General features: G+C 37.2%; 1 protein-coding gene across 1 annotated transcript; it reads right to left on the bottom strand.

Annotated features, from left to right (window-relative positions):
• Positions 1–4,684: 4,684 nt before the first annotated feature.
• Positions 4,685–12,203, bottom strand: snx5 (sorting nexin 5). The gene is made up of 13 exons (XM_079248363.1): positions 12,084–12,203; positions 10,266–10,370; positions 10,011–10,121; positions 9,739–9,860; positions 9,509–9,632; positions 9,049–9,144; positions 8,712–8,817; positions 8,539–8,614; positions 8,323–8,362; positions 8,089–8,175; positions 7,498–7,657; positions 6,727–6,812; positions 4,685–5,848 (listed from the first exon to the last, which is right to left on the bottom strand). Exons 1-13 carry the CDS (start codon positions 12,114–12,116, stop codon positions 5,798–5,800), a joined length of 1,197 nt encoding a protein of 398 aa, XP_079104489.1. The 5' UTR covers positions 12,117–12,203; the 3' UTR covers positions 4,685–5,797.
• Between the last annotated feature and the right edge of the window lie 143 nt (positions 12,204–12,346).

The following is a 12,346-nucleotide window of genomic DNA, read 5'->3' as shown; positions in this document are numbered from 1 at the left end:
GTGTTTGGCATTCAAAGTCATAGTTATGCCCATCTTTACCACTAGATACCAGTAGATTTTACACACTGTACCTTTAAACTGTTTCAGATTAGATTTATGCTTATATTTTTGTTTGCGAGTTTTGTCTTTTTTATCTTATCTTGGTTAAAAAGCAATGCTATCATTTAGATCTGAAGATCTAAAGTTTTTCACCAACTTTACACTATGTAACATTAATTTTGAAGATCTCTTTCTGAGAATGGAAAAAGCGGCTGAAATGAGTTTCCTCCGCAGGGTGGCCGGGCTCTCCCTTAGAGATACGGTGAGAAGCTCAGTCATCCGGGAGAGGCTCAGAGTAGAGCCGCTGCTCTTCCGCATCGAGAGGAGCCAGTTGAGATGGCTCGGGCATCTGGTCAGGATGCCTCATGGACGCCTCCCTGGTGAGGTGTTCCGGGAACGTCCCTGCGGGAGGAGACCCCGGGGAAGACCCAGGACATGCTGGAGGGATTATATCTCTCGGCTGGCCTGGGATCACCTTGTGTTCCTGCACTTAAAAGAAAAAATACAAGACAAAAAGCATTTGCAGTGTACAGTTTGTTATTTTATTCACAAATCATCCTTTATGCACTGCAATGGACTGGCGAGCTGTCCAGGGTGTACCCTGCCTGTCGCCCAAAGCCGGCTGGGATAGGCTCCAGCTTCCCCGCGACCCTGAATGGAATAAGCGGTTTGGAAAATGAATGAATGAATGAATCCTTTATGCAAACAAAACCAATAAAAAACATAAGTTATTTAAAAATGTTCTGACTTTGTTTTTTTATTTCGGAAAAACAATGCTAAAACAATAAACACATATTACAACAACAGTCTGGCTCAATCAATCTATCAATCAATGAAAACTTTATTCATCGAGCATTTTCACATACCATAAGGTAACAAAAGTTCTGTACAGATAAAAACAAAAGAAAATCAACAATATTAGCATAAAACAACAGTTAAATAGACTACAGGACATAAAAAAGGCCTAGTGGTCCTACTCTCTGGAGTTAAACGCCAGTGTGAAAAGATGAGTTTTTAAAAGAGACCTAAAATCTCTAAAAGTCCTAGCAGACCTCACAGAAAGAGGAAGACACTTTCAAAGTTTGGGGCCTGCTGTGGAAAAGGTCTGTCTCCACAAGTCACAAGTCGAGTCCTCGCTACTACTATAAGAATCTGGTCTTCAGGTCTAAGAGCTCTAACAAGATGGTGATAAAGAGATGAAGGACAAAGAGATGAGGGTGCCAGACCATTTAAACATTTAAAAGCCAAAAGTAAAACTTTTAAAAAATATTCTACAAGAGACAGGCAGCCAGTGAAGAGAACGCAGTACAGGGGTAATGTGCTCACACTGTCTAGCCCCGTTAGCAGGCGGGCAGCTCAGCATAAAGATTATAAACAGGCCTTAAATATAGACCTACCAAATCATTTTAACATTATAAAATGATGGAAACAAACATTTGACATGTTATTATGTAGTATTTTGAATTAAACAAAGTTTAAATAATTTGTAATTCAGTGCATTTTGTTTTATTGATACTTTGTACGGCAACAAACGATTTTTTGGAGATTTTACTTTGACAGTCATTCTGTTATAGTTGAATATAATTAGTTTTTTCTGTGTTGGGCATTCATTTGGAAAGTAAAGTTGAGAATATACTTTTAAGTACGCGTTCATTTGTTTCATCATGCCTGCCTTAAGTATTTTACTTTTGTTTGAAATGTTTATTGTGCACCTCCTCAGAAATATTTGAGTTACCAGTGAGGGGACTAGGGACCAATTTGACAAGGTGTTAGGTCACGGGATAAACAGAGGTAAACATGAGGGCAGTGTTCAAAGACAAATTTGTTAATTAATATCAAAATCACCGACATCTTTTATTTACACCCAACACATATTAAGCAACTTTCTAATTTGACACCTAGAGCAGCAGTTCTGGTATCCCTGACACCCTTAGGCACAGGTGTGAAACCGCAGTCTTCGAGAGCTGGTATCCTGCATGTTTTTATTATCTCCATGCTCCAACACACCTGACAAATTCATAAATAGGTTGACAAAAAGTTGCTGGATCCATTGGATTTGTATCAGCTATGTTGAGTGGGAAACAACAAAAACCTGCCAGATACCGGCCCACGTGGACTGGAGTTTGACAACCCTGCCCTAAGGGGTCTCTAAAGGGCACATGGGTTCCTGAGGCTTTGAAATTTCAGTACCAGTGTGATTAAAATGAAATCCATGTCCACAATGAAACAGGTTTAAGTTCATCTCCTTTAGTTTTAATCATTTGGACATTTTGTCCTCATTGAATCAGCGTTTTGGGAACCTGAAAACATTTAATTAGGTCGCAAAGTGATTAGATCTTTTTTATTTTTGACTGAAGATATATTTTGTGAAATATTGTTGTTTGGCAGATTTGTATAACCCTGTTATTCACTTTGGGACCTGGTTTTAAAAACGAGTGTTTTCACATTCTCAAAACCCCATTTCCAGGAAATAAAACATTAAGCAGATATAACTCAGTTTGTCTCTGTGTGGACATAGCATTACTTGTAGCAACACAGGCTCTGTACAGTCAAAACCTTGTGGACCTCTGAGCTCTTTGGGGACCACAGATTGGGAGTAACTTCTAAAACATTTAGAGGATCAGGTCAAAGTAAACATGTCAGACACCGCTAAGTGTCAAAGACCAATGATGGAAAAAAAAAAAACAAAAAAAAAATTGTAACTCATCTCTGCAAGAAGGTGCTCAAAAACCCACAATAGGAGCACACAGCCTCAGTAGGCGACTACTGAGCATTTTTTCACCAACTTTACACTATGTAACATTAAATGTGGAAAGGTAACCAAAGAAGAATATTAGAATATGTGTCTGTTCAAATATTACTTTTTCACGATCAGGTTAAAGCATCCTGTTCTGAGTACCGATCTTTCAGTTACATCATCAAGCCTCGCAGGTGCACTTTTTTCTAGCTGTGTCTCTTCAGAGTTTCTATTTTAGGAGTCTTTCATGCGTCAAATCTGAAAGTCCTGCCCCAAGGTTTCTGTCTGCATTCATCACAATTTTTCAGTTGAGTGGTGTAGAACAGATCAACATGAGGCAGGTGCTTTGAGAGGCTCAGTCAGCAAAAGGTGACATGCAGCTAACCTAACCATGAACCCAACCAGAGTGGTAACAGGCCCTGCTTCACTTTAATTCATCACAATGACGGTGTAAAAAATTAGACAGACAGCATGGGGTTTCTTTTTTTCAGTGTTTCTAACGTCCACTATACTTGATGATGCATTCCTGAAATCCAGTGATGCAAGTGGAGAATGTTAATAGGCTCTCAAATACTAGTAAATCATGATAATGTACCCAAAACTTAAAAAATGCAAACAAACTACTCATGCATTATCAACATACAATGTTACACAACTCTCCCAAGTAGATGGGGGTATAGCTAGAACTGGAATAAAGGTCTTTGAAACAAACTTCTCTGCCACGTCAGTTTGTACACACCAGTGTCATGAGGCTTCTGTTTGTGAGTTTACATGAACACATGAAAAACCTCTGAGGCTTTAACTCAGAAATGGACATTAAAAAGCTGATTTTAACATTGACCTGTTTAATACTGATTGGTCTGTAGCTTTACTGGAATGAAATAATTTCTGTGTAAATAAACAGCTTGTATTTGGTAGCATAAAACAGTAAGCTCAGTAATTTTCTGGGCCTCATTTCCCCTCATGTAACACAGACAGGCCTTGGTCTTCCTATCCAGTGTGGAAGTGGTTCTTTAATGATGTTCCTCTGATTAATGTTTGCTCTGACTGCAGCTGGCAAACTAATCTGTTTGCGCTGATAATTTGTAACGAGCTCATTGGCTAGTCTGTGGTTGGTTCCAGTAAGTGAATAGACCAAACCCTACAGGTCAATGTGACTGCGTAACATGGGGTCATCGTTATTGACAAATCCATCCAGACTTGTATTCCACCTCTGTGCATCAGTGTAACAATTTTTGCATAGCTTACTTAAACTTTTCCTTGCTATATTGTGGAATTACTGATGTGCTGCTTAGCAATTAATTAATTCCTTTATAAATTTTCTGTAACCAGTCTAAGGCATTAGCGTTAAAATAAAAACATGTTGCTGCCCCTTTTTCAGAAATTTATTAAAGTTAAATTTTACATGATGGAAACTAGCTGATGCTGTTTGATCAGGTACATTAAAAGGATTTAGTTTTTACCTGGGCTGTAGTCCATTACTCCATGTTATATGTACAACTCAAACTGCTTTAAGCTATTCATGAAGTGGGACATGCAGTGTGTGCAGTTTGGTGGTTGCAATTCCCATGAGATCCTTGGCATTTCCTCAAAGCTTACCTAATACGCCACACTGTCTCATTCCAGGATTCACAGTGGTCAATGGATTTAACACAAGCATGCACACACAGCTGTGTTTAAATTCAACTCCCCACATGGTTAAACTTAGTGGACATAATGGATACTGCCACCTGGTGGCATCATGTGTAAATCTTTAAACTACATTCATTTTTTAACAACATGACTGATATCTGCTACATCCATATAAAAAACAAACCAGCTGCAAACCAAACTGTGTCAAAAATGAATATTGGGAAAGTATAATTTATTCAATGCCTTATTACAAATTTATAAAATGCTGTTGTTCTGTAAGAAAAGCATCATGAAAAAGAATTTGCACAGTTGGAATATTTTAGCAATACATTCAATTTCTTAAAAACTATATTTCATTGTAACACTCCCATGAGCTTGGTCATGATTGTAGAAGGTATCTTTTTTTTTTTTTTTTTTTTTTTTTTTTTTAAATCTTAGTGCATCTTTTTCTTTTCTGTTCAAAATACGCCATTTAAAGGATGTGGTAAATAGATCAGGTCTGATACATGAGTCCATCAGTGACAAGGAAATAATCAAAACTAAATTAATTAAATAAAGAAGAAAGAGCTGCATAGGAAAAACATGGCAGTAAGTGTAAAGAAAAAGAAAATGGAAAGAAACAGACAAGTGGATTTGTTTTTCTTATTGCAAAAATGCAAATTCAAGTATGTACCTGGGTAAATTTCTGTTTTAAGTCAAATCTGTAATACAAGGACAGAATAGAAGGAATGTGACTGTCCAATTTATGAGAATTGCAGGTATATTTAGAAATTTATTATGTTATTTATTTTTTTCATTTGAGGTGGTTTGATTGCTTGACTTTCAATGACCCAGAATGTAGAGCAAAGAGAATTTTCTTTCAGGCACTCATTTTGCTTATGAGATAATTTTCCATTATAAACAAAAATGCCCCCCTTTAATCACAAGAAAAAAAAAAAGTGGCTGGAGTTGTTGCCCAAAAAACTTCCAAATAATCTGTCTCTCTTGAGAAGTTTAGTACAGTTTACAGGTTCAGTGGAGGCAGAAATGTGAGAAAATGAAAAAAGGCAAAAAGCTACACCAAGTGCATGCTCCATCCATTAGTGCTGCATAAATCTAGAAGACCTTAAAGTTGACAACTTAATTCTCTAGAGCTGGTCACATCAAACTAAACCTCCATATAATGGAAAAGAATGGAACACAGAGCAGAGGAAAGGGACTCTGTAAACATGAAGGCATTGTGCTTACAAGAACATTTATCTTGCTCAGGGCTTTACAATGGCATCAGACCCAGGTGGGAGCAAAGATGCAGCTTGGAGTCAAGTCCATGCAAAATCCCTAGGAATCCAGGTTTCCATTTGCTATGACTGGTCACTTAGTGATGAGGGGACATGAATACTTGGAAACAGGTCAGTTACTCTTGAGCAGCTCGATGCATCCTTGCAATAGAGACACATTGTTCTGTGGAGACAAAAGCAGTTTGTTCGGTTAATCTTGAATAACAGAATTTGTGCCGTTTTGAGTAAAGACAACTTTCATTATGTCGCAGTCAGATGGCATACCGTACATGACGTGCACAATTATTAAGACAATGAGTATTCTCCTGACTCAGGAAGTTTTAATGTAGTTTTATGGAAAATGTGACCTGGCAGTATTTCTAAGAGACCTTTTTGATATATATATATTATGTTTCTGATCTCCTTCTTAAACAATATAAGTAACGCAGTAGTAATTTTAATTTCACTAAATATTTAGTCATTTTTAAGACAAGCTGTACAAGAGGCCTCATTTCCCAGGAACTAGTCCTACTTAGTCATTTTCAGGAATTTCACAGTTTCTTTGCATTTTTGAATATAAAGTATAGCTAAGATTTAAGCTAAGAATGATAATGGCTTGATTTATATAAATGATCCTATCTTACGATATAACATCTTCCCATTTCCCTAAATATTTCTGTGTAAAGTGAGCAACTGCATGGTCTGATACACACTGTGGAAAAAGTCCCCCAAGTTGTCTGTGTAGTTTAAAGATCTAAATCTTACAACAATGCGACAGTTTTGCATTTTAACACAGAATGTCAGCATTTGCATAAGCTTCACTGCCTTTTTGACTTGCAGAACCTTAACCTAGTTTTACTGGACTGAAATGTTTGTCTTCACAAAGGGTTACAATCCCTTCAAATTTTACACAATTTCCATCCATCCACCCATATCTCGTTCATCTCATAGAAGGTCATCAAACTGTGTCTGTATGAAAGGTTTGCTGTCTTTATGTGCTCCGGTATAACCTCCCCAGACAACATGAAAAATGTGAAACAGAAAAATGAACTTGCTGCTCACCTTGGCGTGTTTTATCTCAAGCTCCGCCATTTCAATGAGGTTCTTCCTGAACGCCACAACCCGTCTGCCCTTGAAACTTGTCAGTTCTATGTAAACAACATTGTGCAGTGGGGTAAAAGACAAAAACACTATTTTACACACAGAAATAAGCACAGAATAAAGGCCTTTAAACATAGGGACTGATCCAAGTAAAAGACATGAAATTGTGAAAAAAATCTGAGGTGAATTATCAACGTTTCTGTCTATGCATACCAAGCGCGATGTAAAACTGTGAATCATGAAAACTTTGAAAAAAAAAACTCGCAAAGTGGCAAGATGGATTCCACATCACACACTGAAGTTGGACTACGACCACTTCAGGACAGACTTTAGGTTGTCGGTGGGACAGTTTGAGGATATGCTTTAGCAGCTAGCGCATTGCTTTAAAAAGCAGAGAAGAAGTCATAACGGACATGGTGATACAAATTTTGAATGAAATAGCAGCAAAAGTGCATAATTCCTGCATAGCTCCTGCATAACTCGTAACCACTGATCTATCAGTCAACAAGTCTTCTCTGACTCGTCAATATATAATTAAACTCAGTTCTAAAAAATCAAATTCGCTGTAAAATAGCTGGACAGAATTTTGTCAGTGATGTGAATGTTCACATTGGTTTTTATGGAAACTGATTCCATAAAAAACATATTACCATGCCAATTATTTGGATGAAATATTCAGTGTATGTGTGTAAAGGTCTTAAATCTGCATCTACAATATGGTTGTGCACAAACCTTTTTTCCCAGATTCTGAGAGCTTGTCAAATTTCTGCAGGCAGTGCTGCTGGTGTTCCTCTGCCTGTGGAACGTCCTTGCTCTTCAGTCGAGCCTTGTCCAAAGCCTTGTTAGAGTTCTCATAGTCAGCTAACGCCCGGGCACGTCTGTATAGAAGGTCCTAAACGACATGTTTGAAACGTGTTTGAAAAATACAACTACATAAGAGATGCACATATATCAGCCTAACACTGGAATCAGATGATAATTTAACTTAATAACGGTCTCATTATCATCAAAACAACTGATGGCAGTACCAATTTTTTTAATGTTTTGAATTTTTTGCATCATATTCAAATATGATTTAGGGCTGACAAGAATTTAATCTGTTCAGTCTTTTATAGAGTCTATGTAATTGTTTCTACTGCTTAATCTTCATTCAGGTTTACTCAGGCAGATTTAAGAAGGGCTAACTAACACCAAGCCTTAGCTTGTGAATATGTTTTTTTTAAATTGTTGGTTAGAATAGGTTACGTAAAAAGTTTGAAATACAGAGACAATAAGTAAACGTTTAGCATTGCTGAATCAAGGCAGAAAATAAACACAACTCACCTTAGCAGCCTGGATGTCCCTCATGTAGTATCTGAGCAGCTCTGTGAGTTTCAGCTCCTGGTCTGATGCTACTCTTCCCTCCACTTTCTACAGACACACACAGACACACACAGACACACACACACACACACACAAAAACAAAACTAAGAAAGATTGTGCTAGTCCTCTGACAAACCTGTATACAACATATGCTTGGACAAACATTTATAAGTAACTCAGAAAAGTAATCCTTACTCTGAGCTTCTCAAAGAGATCTGCAAACTTCTCCATGGTCCTGGAGGAAAAAGATGGAATAAAAAAAAAAAGAAAAAAAGAGGGGTAAACCCATAAGTTAAGTGTGATGAATTTGGTAATTATGTTGCTAGTTGTAATTAACGTTGACTTTTTACATATTAATGATGATTAAAAACTAAGTCTTTGCATGAAACCATTCATGCGTGTTTCCCTCACTTCTTATTTGCTGTACTATCCTCTGCTGAGAGACTGCTCAAAGTGGCAGAAATGTGAATGTAATCATCAGCAATATCTGAAATTAGAAATCAGAACAAAAAAAAAAATCAAAACTAAACCTTTTCACCCACTATAAAGTCCAGTTTGAAATTTTAATGTAAGAGCTCTCATACTTTTGTGTGAACGGGTCATTTTCTCTGCTTTGGCAGTGGAATCTTTTATCTTGCTGTAGTAGTCAAGCAGGAATGTTTTCTCCTGCTCAAAGAAGTCATCAACTTCCTGTTTAGGAAACAAAGAAAAAAACAATACACACACACACACACACACACACACACACACACACACACACACACACACACACACACACACACACACACACACACACACACACACACACACACACACACACACACACACACACACACACAAAGGGTGATTGAGGAAGCAGATCCAATAATATTTAGAAAATACTCTCATACATGCTGTAAGCAGACAATGCTTAAGTCCCACCTTTATTCCTGAGATGAGAACCTCATCAGCTGACTTTACCATGTTTTTAAAGAACCCTCCAAACATTTCCTTGGCATTTTTTCTCCTCACGCTGAGCTAAAATGACAGGTTTTTAGAGAGGATTAGAATTGATCTCATCACTGCAATAGTGCTGTTTACAAGGCTTAACAACTGAGAAGAAACTGAGATAGTGTTTCTGTTTTTGTTAAGAGGAAGTTGTTTTGGCTTGTTGATGCTTTACAGTAGCCTTTACTCATTCATCAGACTCATATCATCATAAAATAAAGTCGTCTATAAAGTAGCTTAGCTTTCATGGCCAACAGCACTACTTCTGACAGATAAGCATTACTGCTGATCACAGCAGGATGTATGCCATGTGTCACAAGTCTCTAGTAAAATCTACTTCCTCTCTTTCCAAGGGCCAGCCCAGGAAAGCAAGTCAGCACTATATGGAACTCACATCCTGGTCATACTCTAAGAAAATCTGGAAGTTTCTGTCTTTGCTTAAGATGGGGTGAGACGACAATCTCTGCAAGAAAACTTCGTGCACTTGGACAGTTTTCTTGAAGACAGCAAGGTATTCACTGAAAAATAAAGATAGAGAGAGAGAGAGAAAGGGATTTCAGGAGTCATGAAATGCTGAAATGCTGCAATATAAGATATGCTGTCTAGATTACATGTCACACTCACGCCTCCAGCTCTTGCTTCATTTTAGTGTACTCCTCCTTGGTCATGGTGGCTTCACCTTCTCCCAGTTTGTGCATCTTCTCTCTTGGACTCTCAAAGTCAGGCTTTGGTGGCGCTGGTGGGATCTAGAAATGACAAAGAAGGGATTAATTTAACTTAGTAACTTAGAGCAGGGTGACTGGATGCAGTATGTAATGTACTATTATAAAAATGTATTAAAAATATATAGTTTAAACTATGTATACATATTCATGTCTGTCACTTGTCCAACTCACTATAAGGCCAGCATAGTCCTCAGTTTCAACCAGGGTGTCATGGAGCCAGATGAAGTCTTCATGCTGCCTTGGAACAGAGAACTCTGGCTTCTGAAAGCAGCTAAGCGTGGTCTGAGAAAAAAAGGTAAAGTAAAAGAACTTTGCAATAAACACTTTCAACATATCATTCGACACCATAAGAGAATATGTCCAAGGCTAATATTAATGATGTTTGTTGTTTTCTTGCCAGTGTTGGGGTACAAACAAGTTGTTTACCTTTGTATGGACCGTGAATTTGACTTTGTCCCTTTCACAGAGTGCGTCAGGGATATCAATGAGAAGAGAGGCATCATTGTTTAAGTCCACAGACACAGAGCGCAGCTAAAGAAAAAAAATATATAACAAAGTTATCTAATAAGATTCAGCTGGCTGAACTCAGACACAATAATGTTACTTGTTATCAGAAAGGTGAAAATGGCCTTTGTTTGTTTCTTTATGGCCACTTATTTTAGTGAATCTTTTAACCAACAGATTTATGCTCCTATTGTCATTTTCTACTGAACTGTTGATGCCACATTAGGTAATTCAAGTTTGCTTTGATTATACATTACATTTATAGTACAGTAGTACAGCCTGTCTTGACACTTCTTAGGGATATGCTAAAACACGACTCAAGGCACATCTAATGTCTGAATATTAGTTCAACAATATCAAAACTTGTAATTATGCATTGGAATTAATATCTGGGGTACATAACACAACACCTAATAAGTACTAAACTGCGAATAGGTACTGCTTCTGCTTCACCAAGTCTGCATCAGACCTTAATAAATAATCAATAAAGCAACACAGGACATGGAACCACTCTGTTTGCATTTGACCTAAAAAATAGCCTTGGTACACAAATAAGTCATGCATTTAACCTAGAATCCATATTTCACTATATTAATCAATAGGGGATCTTTAAAAATCCTCTGTGGTGAATTTTTCTTCTTTTAACCTGACAATACAAAAGCTATTCTGACAAATGATACACTAACACCAACAATTCTGCAAACACAAAGGTACCGGTCTCCATCTCATTGAACACCAACCGCTGAATGTAAAATATAAAACATGTTAAACTATACTGCCCATCAAATAAACACTTCATCTAACAAGTACAAAAGTTTTTCGGGAAGTTTTCGGGAAAAATGTGAAGTTATAAAGGCAAAGATGCCATATTATTGTAGTTATTGAATGACTCCATACATGGAAAAGGCAGTAGGAGTTGGTGCTGGGCCTGGACCGGTTTTGGCTAAAACAAACAAACAAACAAAAACAAACAAACAAAAAAACCAGGCCCACTGTCTTATTCTGATATCTACTAAAACCGAATATGGTTGAAGTAATTTCTGTTCTTTAATTCGAAGAAATACAAATGACAACTGCAAATTATTAGTTATCTTAATGGTCATAATCTTCAGTATAAATACAAATGCTCAAAATGCTCAAATTGACAGTTTTCTTAAAAAAAATGTTTTGACAGCAGGTTAGTTGTTTGCCTTCTTTAAATGACTAAGAATGAAAAGGGGCAACAATTTAAAAAGCCGTTTCCAACCAACACTACCAACAAAAACATCCTAAAATATCTATGAAGTGTTTTTGTGTATCCGCCAGGATCCGAAGAGCACAGAGCAGTCTACTGAACGGGTTTTTGATACAATTTATCAATGAAATAAATATATATATATATATATATATATATATATATATATATAAAAACTGTGACTTGCTTTAGAGACCACAGGGTGTGTCGCAATGGACAATTAGCAATTATAGCTTCACATTTAAACATGTTTACTTGTTGAGTTAGTACATGCAAACTGCACTTTTCATTTGACACAATGCTCTCTGACACTTAACTTTAAAAAACAACAACAACAACAAAAAAAACTATATTGATCAATACAGTTGGCTGGCATTAGCCAGAGGCTAGCATCTCGAGAACTCAATAACGTAGCCAAAAACAATCGTTGAGGTTAGCTCTCAATCTTGATTGTGGCAGGATTGATTTTAGGTGGTATTTTACATGGCAATCGGTGGCGATCTTACCTTTTCCTTATTACTCTCGTCTAGTGATGTCATGATGAAGTTTAAATCGAGTAGAGAGCAAAACTAAGTTAAAGCTAACAACAAAACTATTTGCAGGGAGCTGTGTCTCGATGACTGGTTAGCTACCTAACAAACTGTCAAATGGTTTTCCGCCCCCATCCCGATGATGAAAGATTGAATCCCGCCTAGAGTGAATATGATTGGCTGTAATCAATTTTACAAACGCTGCTATTGGTTTTGTGATCTAATCAATCAAGCACATA

This window comes from Telmatherina bonti (assembly GCF_933228915.1).
Source record: "Telmatherina bonti genome assembly, chromosome: 11".
NCBI lineage: Eukaryota > Metazoa > Chordata > Actinopteri > Atheriniformes > Telmatherinidae > Telmatherina > Telmatherina bonti.
This window is presented reverse-complemented; position numbering and strand designations above follow the sequence as displayed.